The sequence below is a fragment of the Hirundo rustica genome, chromosome 23 (assembly GCF_015227805.2).
Source record: "Hirundo rustica isolate bHirRus1 chromosome 23, bHirRus1.pri.v3, whole genome shotgun sequence".
Classification (NCBI taxonomy): domain Eukaryota; kingdom Metazoa; phylum Chordata; class Aves; order Passeriformes; family Hirundinidae; genus Hirundo; species Hirundo rustica.
Window position 1 is genome coordinate 87,010 of NC_053472.1, and position 19,144 is coordinate 106,153.

General features: G+C 43.4%; 1 protein-coding gene across 5 annotated transcripts in view; it reads right to left on the bottom strand.

Annotated features, from left to right (window-relative positions):
- Positions 1-604: 604 nt before the first annotated feature.
- PRDM10 (PR/SET domain 10) overlaps positions 605-19,144 on the bottom strand; it is a 42,699-nt gene continuing 24,159 nt past the window's right edge. For all 5 annotated transcript variants that reach the window (XM_040084999.2, XM_040084997.2, XM_040084996.1 and 2 more), the window contains exons 12-23: positions 16,954-17,178; positions 11,527-11,874; positions 9,632-9,787; positions 8,754-8,933; positions 7,762-7,872; positions 6,530-6,730; positions 5,835-5,978; positions 4,605-4,775; positions 3,239-3,379; positions 2,456-2,624; positions 1,724-1,836; positions 605-969 (exon numbers count right to left, since the gene is read on the bottom strand). In XM_040084999.2, coding sequence (XP_039940933.1) covers positions 733-969; positions 1,724-1,836; positions 2,456-2,624; positions 3,239-3,379; positions 4,605-4,775; positions 5,835-5,978; positions 6,530-6,730; positions 7,762-7,872; positions 8,754-8,933; positions 9,632-9,787; positions 11,527-11,874; positions 16,954-17,178 — 2,196 coding nt within the window. In that variant the 3' untranslated portion in view covers positions 605-732. The remainder of the gene's footprint in view (positions 970-1,723; positions 1,837-2,455; positions 2,625-3,238; positions 3,380-4,604; positions 4,776-5,834; positions 5,979-6,529; positions 6,731-7,761; positions 7,873-8,753; positions 8,934-9,631; positions 9,788-11,526; positions 11,875-16,953; positions 17,179-19,144) is intronic.

The window sequence follows — 19,144 nt, forward strand, 5'->3', positions numbered from 1 at the left end:
TTGTTCCAAACAACATGGGTTTATGACTGTGCTTTTCCTGCTTTCTGAAACTGCTGGATAGAACAGGACAGGGCAGACAGCACGTAAACAGCTCTGGAGGGCTGGAAAAATAATAATTTAATGGACTGCTTCAGCACATCTTCACAGCTTCATTGTACAATCCATCCCCATACGGGGACACCAGGAGCCACACCGCTTGGCTGCTGCTGCTCCCTTCTGCAGGCAGTCTGCTCATACGGCGCAAGGATACTCCCCTTCACCTTGGCTGCTAGAAGCCACAGGAAGCAGTTCTGCCATATTCTAGCAATTTACATGATGTTCTACTGTTTAATGGCTCCTGCTAAAAATATACATATGACAATCTGCCAGGAAGCCTTCAGTTAGGCAAGCTTTTTTCCCCATACAGTTGAAATAAAATTGTTTGCTGGACACACTTCCAAAATGGAAAAATAAGGGTCAGCAGACATGCCAAAAATAAAGTCGAGGGCCAGCAGAGTTTTCACTTCTCTTGTCCTTTTTCTTAAAAGCTGCATAAAAAGCATCCCAGAAGGATTTTGAGGGTATTTCATGGTCACTGTGAATTAAACCCTCTAAAAGCATTAAGAAGAGCTCCAAGATTTTAGTGGAAGGTAAGTGAGCATATACATTGAAACATATAGAGCCCCAGGGTACCCCCACATCTGGGCTGTCAGGGAGGTGTCAAGGACAAACAATTGGCACCATGAGGCTCTTTCACTCATGCTCTGCTGAGAAAGTCCTGGGTTTGGAGATGTGCACTTCGCTCCCGCCACTCCCGTTGGTGGTGGTGGTGATGATGTACTGAGTGGTTTGCTGCTGGTTGCTTGTCTGGGATTCCAAAGGATCCGTGTGGGCAGTGGGCTGGGAAACACCCACCTGAACCTCACTGGAAAGTGAAGAGTTTTGTTTACCATCCAGATCAGGCTGACCTTCAGATATCACATAGTGAGTCTGCATGGGGAATATAGAAAATAATTATTAACCACTGTATCTTCTGTAACTTCTCTGTTCTAATAGTCTGCTGGGAGACATTTTGGTGTGAATAAGGAACTTTTAAACTAAGCTTTACTACATTTAAATGTATTTGAGAGCAACATAATCCTGCCTTTTGATTCAAAGGACATTGGACTTTGGTTAATTTACAAATGGTTAAACTCATTACACAACTGACACATCACTACAGATTAAAACAGCAATTTTCAATTCAACTATTCTAAAAGGTTTTTTCCTGTATTATGCATGTTCTAGCAGAATTTGCTCTTCCAGTGACCAAGATCAACACAGGCCAATGACCTGTCTCCTTATGCTGGTTTGCTTACAAGGAATAGCAGGAACTCTTATTTTCTAATCTTAGAGATAACAGAGAGCTACTGATATGTTTCCAAAAGCTGTTCTGAAATTTGGTTTAGTGGCTACTGCTTAATCTTAAATACTTTTGAGACTAAGCAGTACCACTAAATAATTTTCTTCTGCGAATGTGATTAAGTGAAGATTTTAAATTGGAAGGAGTCATACATACAGGAACCAGAGAGCAAGAGCCTTGTAATGGTTATATGAAGACTATACTGCACAGTCTGCACCTCTTTAGGTACCTCCACTTTGTGTCCCAGTCATGATTTTGGCATTCTTTAAACATTCAAGCTGAAGAGAGCTTTATGCCTGATAATATTCTGGATGAAAAAAAGACCATGATGGTTTTCCTTACCTGAGTGACTGCTTTCACTTGCCCTGTGTTGACAGTGGTGACTGGGGTACCCACAGCAGTCTCTGTGATCACGTACTGTCCTTGGGGGATGGACATCATCTGAATCTCTGATGCTAAAAAATTGCAAATTGGATAATCAAGACCTTCAGTCAAACTCAAAGACAACCTTCAAAGACCATGTCTTATGTCAGAAAGATTTAAAGTCTGAAACAGTGGGTGTTGGATAGAAATTCAGGTGATATAAGGCCTTGTAGAACCCTACAGGCCTTAGCAGAATTATGCCAGATAACACGAGCTGGAGATCTGGCAATTCACGCAGAGAAAACACATCCTGTTCTCACTCAGATCATCAGAGAACTACCGTCCAGAACTGCATGGACATGAGAAATCATCTTCATGTCACATTCCTGTTCCACACAATTCTTTCAAGCATGCATCCGAATTTGAACAAGAAGCTACCCAACACATGGATTCTTGCTGTATGCAAGTTCCTTGGAATAAAGAAGCCCAGTGTGTCTGTCCAAACTATGTACTGGATCAGTATGGATGATAGTGGAAGAGCTGGTACAACCATTTACATTTGTCTGATGCTCTATCTTCTTGACATCTATGAATATTAACCACAAAGCTTAACAAACTCTGAGAACACTGTCCCATTTGGTAGCTGGAGACATGGGGTATGTGTTAGACACACTTGCCAGACAAGTAGTTAGAGGTACTGGTGACACTTACAGTAGCTCCGAAATGAGTTCCAGTTGCTGGGGAGATACGTGTGCTGGACTGAGGAGCCTTGCTGCTGCTGGAGGGCTTGGTTTGGTGTCGATGTAGATGTCTGCATCTGTGAGGGGCTGAGTTCCTGCTGAGGTTGTTGCGAGGAAGGACTCAAAGGCTGACCGCCCACCTACAGAAAAAGAAGGTGCAAATGTTCTTGGCATAGTAAGGATTGTGTGCTGTCACAAATACAACCTTCTCATTAAGGGAAAAAACAGGACGGGTTCCAGAGCATATTGAGCACAAGAACTCTCCTCTCTCCACTCTAACTTGCTTCACCCTGTGGTCAATAAGCTCAGACCAGGAAACTGAAATAGTGATATTGTTGCTTGCCAATGTGAGTCTATGGCAGAGACCTGAGATTAGAGGCTAAATTCTACCCATGACATGACGAGCTGCACTTCAAATATTTGAGGAATGTCAGTTTCCATTTACACCTTCCAACTGACAAACTTCATTTAGCTGTAAATGTGTCTGTTTCCAATCTTTTATCTCTCCTTTGTACATACTGTTGGGGGAAAAAAAGAACCCACACCAAAAAACTCACACAAAAAAACCCACAACAGAACACCCCCACTACACCCCAAGACATCTGGACACTGCTTGATGACCTCTATGTGAGAGTCATTTCATGTGTAGTCCTTTAAATGACAAAGAAAACACTATCCCCTGCATCAGCACGTGCAATATGCCAGCTGAGCAGGCTGGTAGGGAAAGCATTTTCTGAAGAGAAGAGGGAAATACCTGTGATGGTGACTGAGTTGCTGGTGCTGGCTCTGTGACCTGGATGTGCTGCACCTGGATGGCATGTTGGGTGTATGTCTGGGGGTCGTGGAGCTGCCCAACGTCCACGGTAGAGTGCTGGGACTGGTGAGGTGAGGTAGCCTGGGGAAAAAATTAAGCAGAGGTCTATATCACAATTTCTTTACAAAAGCAGCCATTGTAAGCTTTGTCTAGGACACAAGGTCTGGAATAATGAAGCAGGAGCCTTAGTGGAGCACACCTGTTGAACCTTGTTGAGTTTCTTTGTACCCCGGGAGATAAAATACATTTAACAGATGTAATGGCACAGACATGGTTCTGTCTCAGTGATACCAAAGGAAAGGACTTGCCTAACATCATACAAGCTGTTTGTGGCAGTGGCTGGACTAAACCAAAGGGTTCAAAAGCCAGGATTAGGGTTAACCACTGCTCTGTAAGTATCTTTCTGTACAATGTACACATACTTGAAACTGCATATCCAATTTTGTAGTTTGACACAGCTCTGCATCAAGACGAGTGCTCAGAGGTTTTTAAAGGTTTTGAGCAACACTTGCTATTGATATCAATTGCAGTAATTGAATTACTAGTCTTGGATATTTATAAAATTAAGATCTTGCTAATATTACCTGCAGGAATCAGTGTTCCTTCTCTTGTATCGTTACAACAGCCACAGTCACTATCAACTGGGGTCATTGTTTAGGCCTTTATTAACCAAATTCATAACCTGATTTGTAATGAGAGGCCAGAGAGAACAAGGAATTTCAGAATAAAATATAAACACATGGTAGTTTCAGCTTCCTCCAGTGGGTAACTGATTTATTACAGCTGCCTGAGATACTTTGCTCAGATCAGTTATTCTAGTTACTCTCTGCATTCATTTTAGGAGGCTGTTGAGCATCAAGAGAATGAATATTGTAATAGATGCTATGAAGGGAACAAGCAACCATTCTCTGTACCCCCAAATTTTGGCTCTGACTCACTGAGGACAAGGAAGTACACATCAGTCTTGAACTGCAGAAAATGGGTCACCCACTGACCCACCTTCCCAGTTGCTGGAAAACATTCCTAGAGCAGACTTGAGCAAGGCTGCCCAGACGGGCAGAACTAAGTCAGGACTGTGTCAATGTGTCTCCACAAGCTGACCAAGGCTGGCAGGGCTATTTATGCCCAGTAGAAGTGCTTATGAAGGGAAGCCTATGCCTTATCAGTTGACTTATCTGCAAAAAGTAGCTGCAGCACTTTTTGTAATTACTCCTTACCACACTTCTGTGTGCTAGAGCCCCAAGAATACACAGGCTTGGTAGCGAAGGAGTCAAAAGCACAGCAAGATCCTCACCAGGTTACTCACCTGGGCCACTTGAACAACCTGCAGCTGTATGTGCTGAGGCTGCTGCAAGCCGGTTGTGGATTGAGACACAGGGATGTACTGGATGCGCTGGTAATCTCCCTGGGGAGTGCGGTAGTCTGTAGTGAGGGTCTGGGATATCTCAGTCATTGCTTGGGTCAGTAAATCTGTTGTCTGAGCAGGGAGAGAGAGAAAGATACAGATCATCATTATACTGATGTACTTCTTCGGGGCTGTAGTTCTTTGATCTACGCTTCCTGTGGGTATGGTCATTTTTTTTACAAGAGCTTAATGTGAACAGAGGTTGGGGTCATAAGTAGTCACCAGGGATTACCAACTAGAATTGCTCTCTTCAGTCTAAATCCTAGTCAGGTTTATTAATGGCTAACTTAACATGTCACAATGAAAATAATTATTTTCACCTTGTGACATACCAGTATTCTGTTAAACAATGGAAGTACTGTTATTTGTGAAGAGCTGACTTGGTCTCCAAGTCAAAAGGTGGTTCATGGACATATTCCACCTTTCTTCCATCCCTGTCAGAATGACAACTGTATTTCTAATGTGTAAAGACATTTAGTACATAACTTAATCAGGTTTATGAAGCCAACAGCATCCTGATTGAACCTCTCCATTTTCAAGCAAAACAGTCTTTTATCTAGTTAGTCTTTAGATAGGAAGTTTTAAATTGTGATCAATAGGAATTTTAAAGCTGCATAGAATCCCACAACACTGAAGGACACATTTTCTAGTCTCAGCTTTCACTTCTGTGGCAGCTGATGTATTAATGGTAGAGAGATCAGCCACTGGAGATTCATCTTGCTCAGTGCTGTGCTGTCCAAAGGATTACCGAAAGATCTGACTCCCTGAACACAGTTTGATCCAGTCCCCAGTCACTGTCAAACTTGTCCTCTTGATGCCAGAAACTGCATCTCTCACTTAAGGAGAAAATTCCCAGTGAAAATCCATGAGATGTGCATCCCCAAGTTCATTATGTGGAGACAGTAGGTCTGAATGAAAGAAGGAAATGGATCTGGGCATAAAAGACAAATCCTTACAGCTCCTGACAGCGCAAAACAGGACCACACAGGCTCAAAACCAGAAGGGATCTCAAATAATGTCCTAATACAAGTTTTAAAGCGATGTCTGCCAAATAAACCAGGGTTACTAATACCAGAAGGCTCCTGTTCTGTGTGTTTCCCTGCACTGCCCTTGTGTGCCTCCAGCCCCTACCACAACAGTTTCTCCCGTCGTGCTGTCAGTGGTGAGAACAGCCGGCGTGGAACTGATGACAGCCGTCGCCAGTGGCGCATGGATTGCATTTGGGAGCTGAGCAAACTCTGGGTGCTTCTTGCGGATGTGCTGCACCATCTTCGTCTGCAGAGAGAAGCAAAGGTGCATTGGAAGGATGGTCAGTAACTCTGTTCAGGGCCACGTGAAATCCAACAGCCTGGCCAAACACAGCTTTTAGGTTTCCCCCAGTAAAGCAGCATCAAGATTCACACTATGAGATCTGCTCAACAAAGCTGGAAACCAGGATCACAAACCTGCTGCTGATTAGAGCTGACACTGAAGTATTGTCCTCAACAGTTTTTACTCCAGCACAGACAATTGTTTTATGACTTTTTCCAAAGGTCATCTTTTCTGTGTTTTGTTTCCCTGCTCATCTCCCCTGTAACTATCAGAGAGCGGTTTCCAAGCCTTTCCATTCATGATCGTGCTCTGATAACTTTTCAGCACAAACCCTCTATTCATGGAATTTTTGGCCCTAAAACAAGCAGACTGTGCCTGTACTGTCAGTACACAGCACAAAACCAGCACTCTGACTGAGAAGAAGAGAGGTCTGCTTGTGGACAGACAGGTGACAAGAGACCATGGTGAAAGAGCATGCCTGGGGAGAGGCTGTCTGGGGCCAGAACCTCCCATACCTTACTGCTGTATTGCTTGGAGCAGTGAGGGCAGCACACGGGAGGGGTGGCGATAGTGCCTGTCAACTGGGTGTGGGTGCTCAGCATGGGATCTGGCTCTCCTGGGCCCGCAGGACGCAGTTTCCGGATGCTTGGAGGTAGCTCAGCACCAGGATGGTTTTTCAGGATGTGTGCTTTGCGTTTGCTGGCACTCTTGTACACCTGCAGGGCAAAGATTTGGAATTACACTGGTGCAACCCTGGTGCCTGCACAGGAAACAGCTATCAGTTATCTTGATCTGGAAGGTCTGCATGTTGCTTTAGAGGATACATCTAGTTAAATCCCCAGACAATTACAACAGAAGGCACGAACATACACCTTCTGGTGTTTCATCAACTTGTAAAAGCAACTGACTCCTTTTGTAGCACAGAGAAGCTTTTTGAGAACATATTGCTTGCCACAACCAAACACCAAAGCAGGACAAGGAGGTAAGAGGAAAATCCTTTTTGCCATATTTGAAGATCAAATGTGCAATGTTAATTTTTTATGAGGGTTGATGTCTCTACTTGACACAAAGCATCAAACTGTTTTAGTTCAGTGATCAGCATACCTTTTAGCTCTTTTTAGGCATATCAACAAACAGCTACTATCTAATAACTACTATTTTTTCTCCCCTCTAACAAAAGGAAAGAGGTATCACAGGAAGACATACTGAGGATAAGGACAGTCAAAACACACTAACTGGTAAATAAGGGCCCCCAGGCATAAAAAGCAAAGGAGAATAAGTGCAAGAACCTGAAGGCACTGCAGAAGCAGCTTCAGGCTCCACTGACCACTGGGAATTACAGGCACATGACCTAGTAAGCAGCTTACAATAAAAGGAGTTTAATTTTTAGAAGTGATATAGAAACCTAAAGTACTTACTGGCCAGGAATTATACACAGACAGGATACTTAATCCTGGGCTAACACAAGACTAAGGGTCAGTGATTGTCTGCTGGATAACAGTATTCAAGTTTTCCAATGCCAAACACAGCAGAAAGGGGAGAGCTGCAGCTTTCAATAAGCATTCCACTGCCTTGGCCTAAGTGCATTTTGTCCTCTTTTTTTTTTTTTTTGACAGTGCTGCAGGAATGTTGCTAGCAAGAACTTCAGAAAAGCTACAAATCCCACCAGAGATTTCTATGCAGAGACAAATTGGCTGCATCCAGGACTGGGACTGAGCTGTCATCTGAGGGGTGACTTCCCACACACCTTATCGCAGTATTGACAGAAGTAATCTCTGTTGGGTTTTATGATGGGCAACGTGAGCTCTGGCACCTCTTCTATTTTCATGTCTGGATGCCTCTTTGATAAATGATTCACCTTAGGAGAAACAGAGAACAAGAACATATTACAGCTGGAAGCCAAACGATTGGTGCTTCTTCCAGACAGGGGTAACAGCCAAATCAAAACTGAACGATGCAAGCCAGCAGCACTGGAAGCATTTGCTGCTGCAAGGGTTATTGTACACTCATATTTAACTGCTGAAGGTAAATGTGGTCTCACTAGGTCTCATTTACAGTTTCTCTAACCTAAATTAGGTAGGAAGGGGTGAAATAGTTTGCCAGAACTGTCTTGTAGCTGGTATCTGAGAGTGAGGTAGTGTAAAGAGCCTCTGCCCAGATCAGAACCCCCATGAAACCTTTGCAAACAATCTCTTGCTGCAGATCAGCCTTTACCCAGAGGCAGTGACAAGACATGGCCAGAAGAGGCCCTCAAGAAGGGGGAGAAACAAAGAACAGGAAAGTCAGTCAGAAAAACTGAGGCAGTAAGGCTGAACAAGGCAGTATTTTCATCTCATGCCCTGATAAATACAGTACACATCAGTCAGCATTTCAACTTAATGTTGAAATATGGTACTGACAACCAGATGTACAGTGCAGGCAGTAAAAATATGCAGATTTGCTGAAGAGGTAAAACACACAGGTTTAATAAAAGATGTATCACCTCAACTCAGCTCCAAAATTTGCCAAAATTTATTTCACAGCATCCTGGCTGGGTAAGACCAGACTGGACAGGGCTTGGAGTAACCTGGTCTAGTGGAAAGTGCCCGTGGCTGGTAGGTGGAATGAGATGAGCTTTAAGGTCCCTTCCAGCCCAAACCCTTTTACGATCCTTGTGTTCCAACACTGGAATTCCATCTTTATTCCTTACCTATTCATCAGAATAGAGTACTGAGGCTGTAACAGCACCCAGGCACTCACCAACATGCCCCTGCGGCGGAAGCCCATCATGCAGAGGCGGCACTTGAACATGAAGCTCTCATAGTCAGTGGATGCGATGCGAGGCTTGAAGGTTTTGGAGCGGCTGATCCGATCAGCCTTCTTGGCTTCCCTCTCTGGGTTGTGCATTCTCTGCATGTGCTCTCGCAGCTTATCCTTCCTCTGGGAAGGAGAAATTGGGGGGAAAAATGTCAGCAATGTCACAGAAACTGATATATACTGCCTGTTATGCGTAAGAGCCACAGTTTGAGCTGTTCAGGGATCTCTCTCCAGAGAGAAATTTTCCTCTCAGAAAAATGTGTTCCTTCACCTAGAAGTATCCTGTCCTTCAGTGTCCCATCACAAACTCAGTGACAGGGAGCAGGCTACTGCCACCACAGTTTACTTGGCCCACAGTCTGCTCCATCTGTTCTGGCACGATTTGGAAAGGCATCTGGATGTCGTGCTGACAAGATAGATGCCACGGACACGGGCATCTTGGCCAGGAACATTATTAATCCACTGGCATCAGCAAGAAGTTTCTTAACTGAACTGATAGCAATGTAACCCAAACACCTGGCAATGGAGGTGTATGATGTCCCAGTTCTTAATGAGCAGATAGAAAGTTCATTTGATATTAAATTATTAGGAGCAAGATCACATTTGAAATAAGATGCTGAGGTGACCTTGCCCCTTGTCCTTCAGAAATGGATGTCACAGCTCACACAGGACACCAAGCAATGCATACAACTCACAGGCAAGTCTAGTGTGTCTATACACGTTATTTTCTTTCACCTTTGAAAATATGAACTTATCTTCTTGAAGGAGGATAAGGAATAGTGGGTTTTTTACTAGTAATGATCCAGCCAAGAACACCTCACCTTGAACTGCTTGCCACAGGTGGAGCACAGGAAGTCTTTGCGGTCCGAGTGCCGCAGCATGTGGAGTCGCAGCTTGTCGGGGCGGCAGAAAGCCTTGTCACATTCTGTACACTGGTAAATCTTCTCAGAATGGAAACTGCGCACGTGCTTTTTGACCTAAAACGGCAGATCACAGAAGAATGAAGTTTATTCAAGAGAGAAGTAAGTGGTAACACAGTCTAGGAAACTCTTTGCAATATGAAAGGAAAGGAAAATGTTTTGAAGGTGTCTAATCTGCTTTGGTTTGGAAAGTATTTGATCAGAACAGTCGATATCTCAGCAATAGTTTGTATAAAGCCATAACATCTTTAGTACTTATCTGGATGGGTGATTTGATTTCCTCAAGACTGATTCTTGAAGGCATCAGCTATTGCACAGTTTCACTTAATGGGCAGTGAAAGTCCACGATGTACCATTTGCACAGAATCGCCCTTGAGTTAACACATTCATCTGAGCTTCATTATCTTCCTTTCAGTTATAAGAAACCAAAACATGGGGACTAATTCTTTTCAATCAGACACAATGAGCTTGCATTACAATTGGCAAAGGAGAAAAAAACTTAATCAGAAAAGCATTTGCACACCATTCCTAAATGGCAATTACTTCTCCACACTCTGTGACTATCTTACACCACTTCTAACATCTAGAGTGCTTTTTTTTTTCCTCCCCCAATAAAGGAACTAATGAGGTTTGACATTTGAAATACAATCACTACTCAAGAAATGGATCTCTAATTAAATCCTTACCATCTTCTAATACTGATCATACATGGAACAACTTGGCATCTCTACCTGTTCCACATAGAAGTATTTCAGTAGGCAGCAGTGACTAGTCTTATTCACATAGCAAGAAGAGGAAAAAAAAATCATTGTTAAATGTCAAAAATACAACTGAATAGTTGGAAAAAAGCCATGGGACTTCCAATCATTTTCATGGGAAAATTTTTCAGGGAATTAAGTTGCAGTAAAGCATTTCTGAATCATCAATGTTCTTCCTTGTTGAACATTTACAGAAGATAAAGGACTTCTGCTAGGATGGAATTATATTAGTAAATCACTTCCCCCCATCCTTTCCTCTTTAGCCTAGTGGATAGTCTATCTGTTCCTATTACTGATCTAAACCGGATTTCTACATTTCAGTTTCAGTCGGGCAGCTCAGTAAGACACATCAATTGCTTTGTCCCTAGGAAGGATAATGAATATGTGCATGGTCCATCTCAGGTTTTCTTACTGGACATGGAAATTCTACTAATGACCTTGTCCAAGTGCTCAGCATAGTGCAGAGTAGCTGCATTACTCACTGCTCCAGTGCAGTGTGCAGGGAACAAGAATAAAGCGCCCAGCTGAAGCCCAGAGGGGAAGTCAGTAAGCAGACTATCCTGATCTGTTCTGGCATTTCTTCAAGCTGTTCAAATGAATGATCCTGACAGAAAACAGGCAAGGGATTAAAGACGTAAAACCACTCAGTTTTTTTTTCAGAATTTTAATGACAAAGGGCAAGTTGTGTTCAAGCTGAATACAGCAAAAGACAGTATCTTTCTGTGCCGTGGAGACGTAGTAGACAGGACCTCTACTTCAGGCATTTTTTGGGAATAAGGCACCCACCCTTCTGCAGTACAGTGCCTTCTAATGCCAGATTGAAGCATCACATCTGATGATTTAGTGGACAGAGCACCTCAGTGGCATAAGACAATGTCTAGCAGTGCTTGGTCACTCTTCCTTTTCAGTTTCTGACTGAGGTGAACCCCTGCACATTGTGAGAATGAACTGCGGTGCTGTTATACAGGGAGAGCACTGAGAAACCCAGTCTTTTGAGAGATCCCCAAAGCAGTGCTTCAAATCAGTACAGCATCTCACCTGGATAAAATCTGGGAAGCGTTTCTTGCAGGTAGGGCAGGTGAAATAGCCATCATTGACATGGATGGCCACGTGATCCTTAAGCAGATCCAAGCGGTCAAAGGACTCGGGGCAGAAAATGCAGGAGTATGTTTTCTGGTCCATGTGGAACTTCATGTGGCTCTCAAGGGCACCACTGTTGATGAAGCCCTTGTTGCAGATGTCACAGGTCAAAGGGCAGTTCCCTTCCCGCCCATGGAACCGCAGGTGCTGATCCAGCTTGTCCTTCTCCCGGAAGGCCTTCCCACACTGCAGGCATTTGAACGGGCGGAAGGATTTCCGGATGAACAGGTGCTGCAGAGCTGCATTCTGAAAGAAGCATCCAAGAGACCATTAGCTTCCATTACTTTGTACAGATTCCACATCCATATATATTCGGGATTAAATATGCCGGGTGATCAATGAAACTAAACTTCAAAAAATTGTTTTCCATTGCATGCTGCCTCCAATTTATAGCAGGGGAGGCTGTGCCAGGCAGAAGTCAGGGGACACACCTGCACCTACACCCTGAGTTAGCGCAACACAGTGCAAGAGTTTTCTCTCCATCTCTGATTTCTTCTGATTTAGATGACTTGTCTTTAAGCATGTTATTTTTCTGTAAAATAAAACAAAGTCCTCACTGAGGCACAGACATGAGCCTAAAAAAAGCCGCAATTCCAGCTGATTATTGGGCATCATAGAAGTTCAGCCACTGCACAAAGGAATGGTGAGCAAGCACCCTGTGTTTTCCTCAGGAGCAGAGCTTATGAAATTCCACAGATCTACAAGATCACATTCTGCATCAAAGATCAGCACAGAGATGTGCAGCAGTGGTTTAACATTGCCTAGAAAACTTCTAGTGGAACATAAATTCAAGAAATGCTGGTCTGAACTGTTTTACTATTGCCAAAAAGAAGAACAGAGTTTCAAAAAATGATGTTAATGGCAGAATGGCAGCTTTACGAGGAGCAGGTAAGAGCTGTGAGCAATTCTCCACTCTTATTGTGCACAACATCTCTTCTCAGGCCCTGTTTGTTTTGGTGTGTGTTTTGCCTTCACTCCCTTTTCTGTAACATTTCATGATTGTTCTCACTGTTTTTTCCCCTTACCCTTCAGATAAATGTTATAGAACCATCCAAATCCTGACCCAGCACTCTCTGATGGAGGAACAGATGCTGCTGGATGCACTGGCTGTAGAAAGAGGGAAGGTGATCCTGCACCTGCATTTCAATATTGGATGAGAACTTTCATGTTGGATAGCTGCAAAGCTGGAATTGAGTCCTATGAAATCCCACAGCACATTGACACCTATACTTCACTCAAAGTACATTTCAATGCTCTATTCCTCCACAAGAAGTCTAAGCAATACCCACTCTTCTCTCAAATTCTGATAAACCATTATTTATTGATGTCTTCTCTTTTCACATTACACACGGAATCTACATCATGATAGTTAGAGAAATAATGTGGAAGAGCGTAAGTTTTGGTTGCGAATTAAGAAGAAATTCTCCGCTGTGAGGCTGGCAAGGCCCTGTCACAGGCTGCCCAGAGAAGTTGTGGCTGCCCCATCCCTGGAAGCATTCAAGGCCAGATTGGATGGGGCTTGGAGCAACCTGGGATAGTGGAATGTGTTCCCATCCATAGCAGAGGGGTGGAACTGGATGAATTTTAAGGTCCCTCCCAACCCAAACCACATGGATTCCACTAGAATATTGCTGACACCTCTGCTCACATGTGTTCCATATGACCCGCTTCTCCATGAGACACATTGAAGATTTCTGCATACAGATTTCCCTGGTTTGCTGTGTCCTTTGCTTGTGGGAATGTGGCAGCTGACACAACTGACATTTGCTGTGTCCATTAAGTGCACACCAACAGCTGACACTGATTAAGTAAAGTTAAGAGCTCTTCTGCTGGAATGAGGAAACAGCTTGGAAATACTGTGAAATGCTGTGCTAAGAATTAAATTTGTGAACCTGAAAGATCCTTTTCGCTATCTGAACTGCAGAGGGAAACCTAGACTTTCATTCCAGGAAAGAGTGGGAGAACAGATGTTTTGCTACCAAAAAAAATTAACACTTTAATACAGGAGCTCCGAATAGGGCTTCCCAGGAGCTGTCATCATCACCATTCTCCATTTTACAAATGGAGACAATGGGAAACACTGTCCCACTGACAATGGGAAACACAGGGATCTGCTGTAAGTCACACTGGGAATTGGAAAGACAGTCATGTGCTGTGCAAAAACTGATGTGCTGCTTGGAGTCCAAAGGATATAATTTCCCCCTTAACCATAGGGAGATACTAATAGAACTTAGGTGAAAAGATGTATTTCAAGTCCTAACTCCACTGTTAATTTGAGTTTTGATCACTGGTACCTTAGCAGGGAGCTGACTGCTAATACAGCAGCCCAGACTCAACATAGCCCTGTTGTTGTCTCAAGGGCTACAGAAAGTGAAGTGTTTTACTGCTTTTTTGCCTAGATAATCTGTGAACTACAAAAACAGAAGAAGAGAACTAAGTGTTGTTTCATTAACTTGTAGTATTGATCCAGCACAAACAATTGCACAAACAAATCCTCCAAAACTTTAAGACTGATACTACGGCTCTTCATCCAAACAATTTACTCTGATGCAATCCACCTTAAATGTACAAAGAACTGGCATGAAAAGAACCAGAACAACACAAATTGTTATTCAGGTAAGACTTAGTTCTGGACATTGGTTACCTAAAGAAGAATGAATGGGGCAATTTATGATGCAGGATAAATCAGGAAACACTAAACAAGAGCTGGACAAAACAACATGGAAGGCAGTGTTGATACGTACCATTGGATTAGATACAGCAAAAACCCAATGAAACAAAACCCCAAACCTACCTGCAGCTCCAGCTGAGCAGGCAGCATTGAGAGAGAGAAAAATACTTATGTTATGCAATGGACTTGAGAAAACAGAAGCCTTGACTTCTGCAGGTCACTACAAGGGCTCTTCTAACTAGAGTTTACTGCTTTGAGGTTTCTGCCTCAGGAAACATTAAACAGATCTTCAAGATTTCCTCTGTAGTTAGTAAGTGCTCAAGGGGAGTTAAAGGGCAAAGAACATCACAGATAAGCTTGAAGGTGTTTTGTGACCTTTCCTTTTCCTAGGGGTGATGAACAAGGGTGCAATGTGCACTGCAGAATCAGTGAGAACAGAACGCTTTCAGCAGAAGGGAATAATTACTGCAGGATGACAACAGGTTAGGGATAAGGAGAGTAAAACAGTTAAGGAGAAGGGACTTTTTCTAACCTCATTTTACTGGCCATACTCCTTGTTACACAACCAATTGCATTTCTTTCACCGTGAAGGAAATAACTGTACTTTCCAAGTCATATTCCTGTCCCTCCTGTTTCTGGCATTAGCACACAGACAACCTACATACTACCCAGAACTGAACTAAAAGCAAATACTCATTTTGGCTGTGGACCACAATGTTCTTCTAATTTTTGACAAGAGTTCTTGAAGGGTGGATGTATCTCTTTTCAATACTAGGGACACAACTGTCATAGTTAAGGTCCATCCCCAAGGAAACCCCACAGGCTCTAAAGCAGAGGCTGAAAAATGAACTGATCCTATCAGGACTTGAACCCTGGGACAGGACAGATCAGTACTTCCAGCTAGCATGGAAACAGTCTCAGAGCACCACTGTCTTAAGCCTTAGAAAAGCTGAAGCAATTCACAAAGAACAACTGGTTTTGAAAACTAAATCCTATTAAAGTAATAAGGAAGAATTAGAGCTACACAGGTTTAAGAATCATAAGCAGGAGTCAGGACTTTCTACCTGCTCTTTGGAAGTGAATAATGTACCACGCATCTAAAAACCAAATGCTTGCTTGCTTTTCATATGACATGCATGTTCATGTAGGGAGGTGCTGTGAATAGCTGAGTTGAGTAAGTGTTCAGAGGGTGATTTTTCAGTACTTAAAAAATGACGCTTGCTGGTTTAGTCTTATCTCAAGCGCTCATTGCTCACAGTCTGCTGCAATATGGAAAGGTCTGTGCAACCATCCATCTGCCATTCTGCCAGTGCTCCTGGCTTGAAACATCTCCAGGACTCTGCTGAACACGAGCTGCCAGATACGGGGAAAGTTTGGAAGACTTGAGATACAAACACGTCACTAAACCACCACTGCACTCCTCTGAGCTGTCATCCATTTGTTATGAATTTACAGAGCACAAAAGCTAAGTCAAGACAAAGAAGTAACTTCAGAAATTCTGTCCTTTTTTTCCTACATTCATTATTTCAGAGGATCCTAAGTTCACATCTTGGGTTCAAAAGTTCAGAGAAATGGCCAACACTTTCTTTTCTTACTAAGGACACTGTAGCACACTGTGAGCAGTACATCCTCATGCTCTGTCAAAGTTTCAGCACCTCTCTCTGTACTCTGTTATATACCCTTCAATACATTCAGTGAAAAGTCCCCCAAGCTTTTAACATAAGAAAATTAAATCACTAGTAGAAACTTGTCATTTAGAAACTGCAAGCATTTTGTATGGCTAAAAAGTTTGCAGTCTTAATGTGCCTAAGCCGAACTCTTCCTTCAGGACATTCCACAGCATTTTTGGGGTAACATCACCATTAGTCTTGCATATATATTGCTGTAAACTGCAAGCAAAATTTGGCTCAACATCTTCCTATACAGAATAGTTACTCAACTCTTTTTTAATCCTTCCTCATCCCCTAAAAATGAATCCTTACTCTCACTGCAGCTGTTTCTTTCCTTAATCCAAAGTTAACACATGGAATAAGATTTTAAACTAAATAAACCGATCTCCCAGTTACAAAGCTTCAAGGATTATTTGCTGGAATCATTTTCCTCCCACACATAGTAGAGAAAAAGCAGCTCAGCCAGTTGACAGAGCTCAGGCTTAAAGAGTTTGTTCTTAACACAGGTTTTGCTCTCAAAGGCAGGGTTTTCTACCCCAGAAAAAGACTTTATCACTAAGCATCATCATCATCTAAGTGGATCCGCACTGAGCTTGTGGTTCCTCTTTGGCCATTATTTGCGTGAGTTCGGAGAGACACAGATAGCAAGTTGTTAGTTTGTGCCACAGCACCATGATTCTGCCAGCTGTCTGAAGCACCCCTGCTTGCCAGCTTAGGTGGACTGTGTTTCCAAGTCAGAATTACCGTGATGGAATTCCATCAGCGCCAGCTCCTGACTCACTAGTTCTTACCAGCACCTATGAGATACTAGGCCTTTATGTGAGATTTGTCTTCCTCTCAGTGCAAAGAAAACTGCTAGGAATGAGATGCTTTATTTGGGATTTGGAAATGGATTCGACAGTGAAAGGAGGACCAGCTGGCCCTAGCAGGCAGGCCTAGCATTCCCTGGGTTACAGTGGATGTGATCCCATCCTTTGTGCTTACCCTGATGCGCTTTGCTCGCCTCATGTCATCTGCTGTCATGGTGCTCTGCGTGGGCACTGTGCTACCCTCGTGCTGCGGCTGTACTTGGAGCATGTGGTTTTCCTGCTGCTGCAGTGCTGCCTGCGGCTCTGGTGGCACCGGAGTCTGTTCCTGCTGCTCCAGCCCGTTCAATGGGGCTTGTCTGGCCTCATCAAACTGCCCCTTGCTGGAAAAATGCAGCAAGTCCTGAAATCGCAAATCATACAACCAGTGATTATTCCCCCCACCCACTGAAAAACACTTTGATAATACTCAGCAGACCACAAGATTTATACACATTTAATCACAAGCTATAAACAAAACAGCGTAGTGTAGTGTCTACACTAACTCCTACAGCTCTCCTACTGTGTCCACTGCTGCTTTTCAGCACATCACCCTCACCTACAGCAGCATCACCCAGAGCACCAGGGAGGCAACACTGCAGGTGGGTAACTCTCCATGGGCCATCCCTTTGACCAGCCACAGACAATCAGCATTACCTGCTGTCAGTAGCCAAGAAGGCTCTTCGGCATTCAGGACTATTTCTGCTTTAACCAAAGTGACTAGTGCAGACCCAGAAAAGGAGAGAATTTCTGTCTCATAGAAACTGTTGTTGCTTTAAGGACTGTGTGTCATTTTGCACTGTCTTCTCCTTTCTAACAAGCTATCTGGAGTGCTGAACTGGAGAGTGACAAATGAGGTGATCACACTGGGCACTGTGTGGTTTTTTAATCCAGTTTCCAGCTCTGCACACATCACTTCTATATATCACACAAAGCTGTTTTTCCTCCCCTTTCACATTAGCATAAAGGGAGGTGATGTGAGCACATGCCAAAAATCTACATTCTATCCCTGTAAGTTCCAATAACTCTTCTGGAATGGAATCAGCTTTTGTTACATGAAAAGACACACTTAGATCCACACTCAGATCCTTATTTGACACCATGTAATGCAACTGAAGAAACCGAAAAGTACAAGTTAGGAAACAGAGCACCAGAATTAATATTTTATTATGTCAGCTAAAGGCTGGTGCTGTCAAAACACAAAAATGGGTGTGTGAGAAGAAAACCAAGGAATGAGGCCCTTACAGACCATAAGTGCTTACCAGAAAGAGACCCTTAGTAAACAATACACCTCCTCAGTGTCCAGCCCAGGTCTGGATGGCGAGTTTCTACCTTGCTGACACTCAGCTGCGCTCTCAGAATTCTGACTCTACAGTTCCCAGGCAGAACTAATGCCCATCTTTAGTGAGGTGAGCAGACCTCCAGTGGCTTGGGACGTCACCCTGTCCCACTGCACAGACACATGTACGCCAGCCCTGGACCACGCTCCAAGCTGGCAGGACACAAGCCATCTCCAGTCCAGAGGCCACTCACACACTGGACTGTGCCCAGCAAGAGCCATCTCCCCAGAGTGAAGGGTTTGGGACCAGCATTAGGTTTATTTGTCTAAATGAGGCTGGCATGTGTCATGCCAGCCTGTAGAGAGGGTGAGCTCACAACTGCCTGCGCCTACTGCAGCATTTAGGGCATTGCAGTAGGAATTCACAGGCAGAAGAGTATACATTCCTCCCTCTGAGTCAGCACAGAGCCGTGACCCAGTGAGATGCCAGAGGAAAATTACTACTCCAGATATCAGCTTTCAGTTAAGTCATAAACCAGAGCACTGATGCCTCCTGTCACTGCTCGTAAAAGGACTTGGTGGTAACCTAAGCATGGTCAGTGTCAGAGAATTTAGCTTTTTAATTAAATGCATGTTACATCCCTGCAGAACATAACCAACACCTACAAGCAAAAGAACATTTTACAATAAGCCTACTTACAGGAGGCCCTTCTGTTAATATTAAAACATCATAGAGAATCATATCTCAAACTGATTTAATTCCACCAGCAACAGTTGTAAGAGCAGGCTGATCTCACATTCCAGAAAGGACAAATAGGAGCCTGAACTCCTGTTTGTTTTACTGTCTAAATTACTTCAGTGAGGCTGCTAAACTGCCACAATAACCCACCTCACTTCTTAGTGTTTTGGAGTGAAACTTGCTGCAGAAATCTAAGTGATTTTACAGGTTTTATAAGTGTGCTCTCCTGGCAGAGAATTCCAGGTAGAAACCAAGAAATACTCATGTCTAAGTCCAAAGCACACCCTCAGTTTGCACTGATGCCCCAAATTC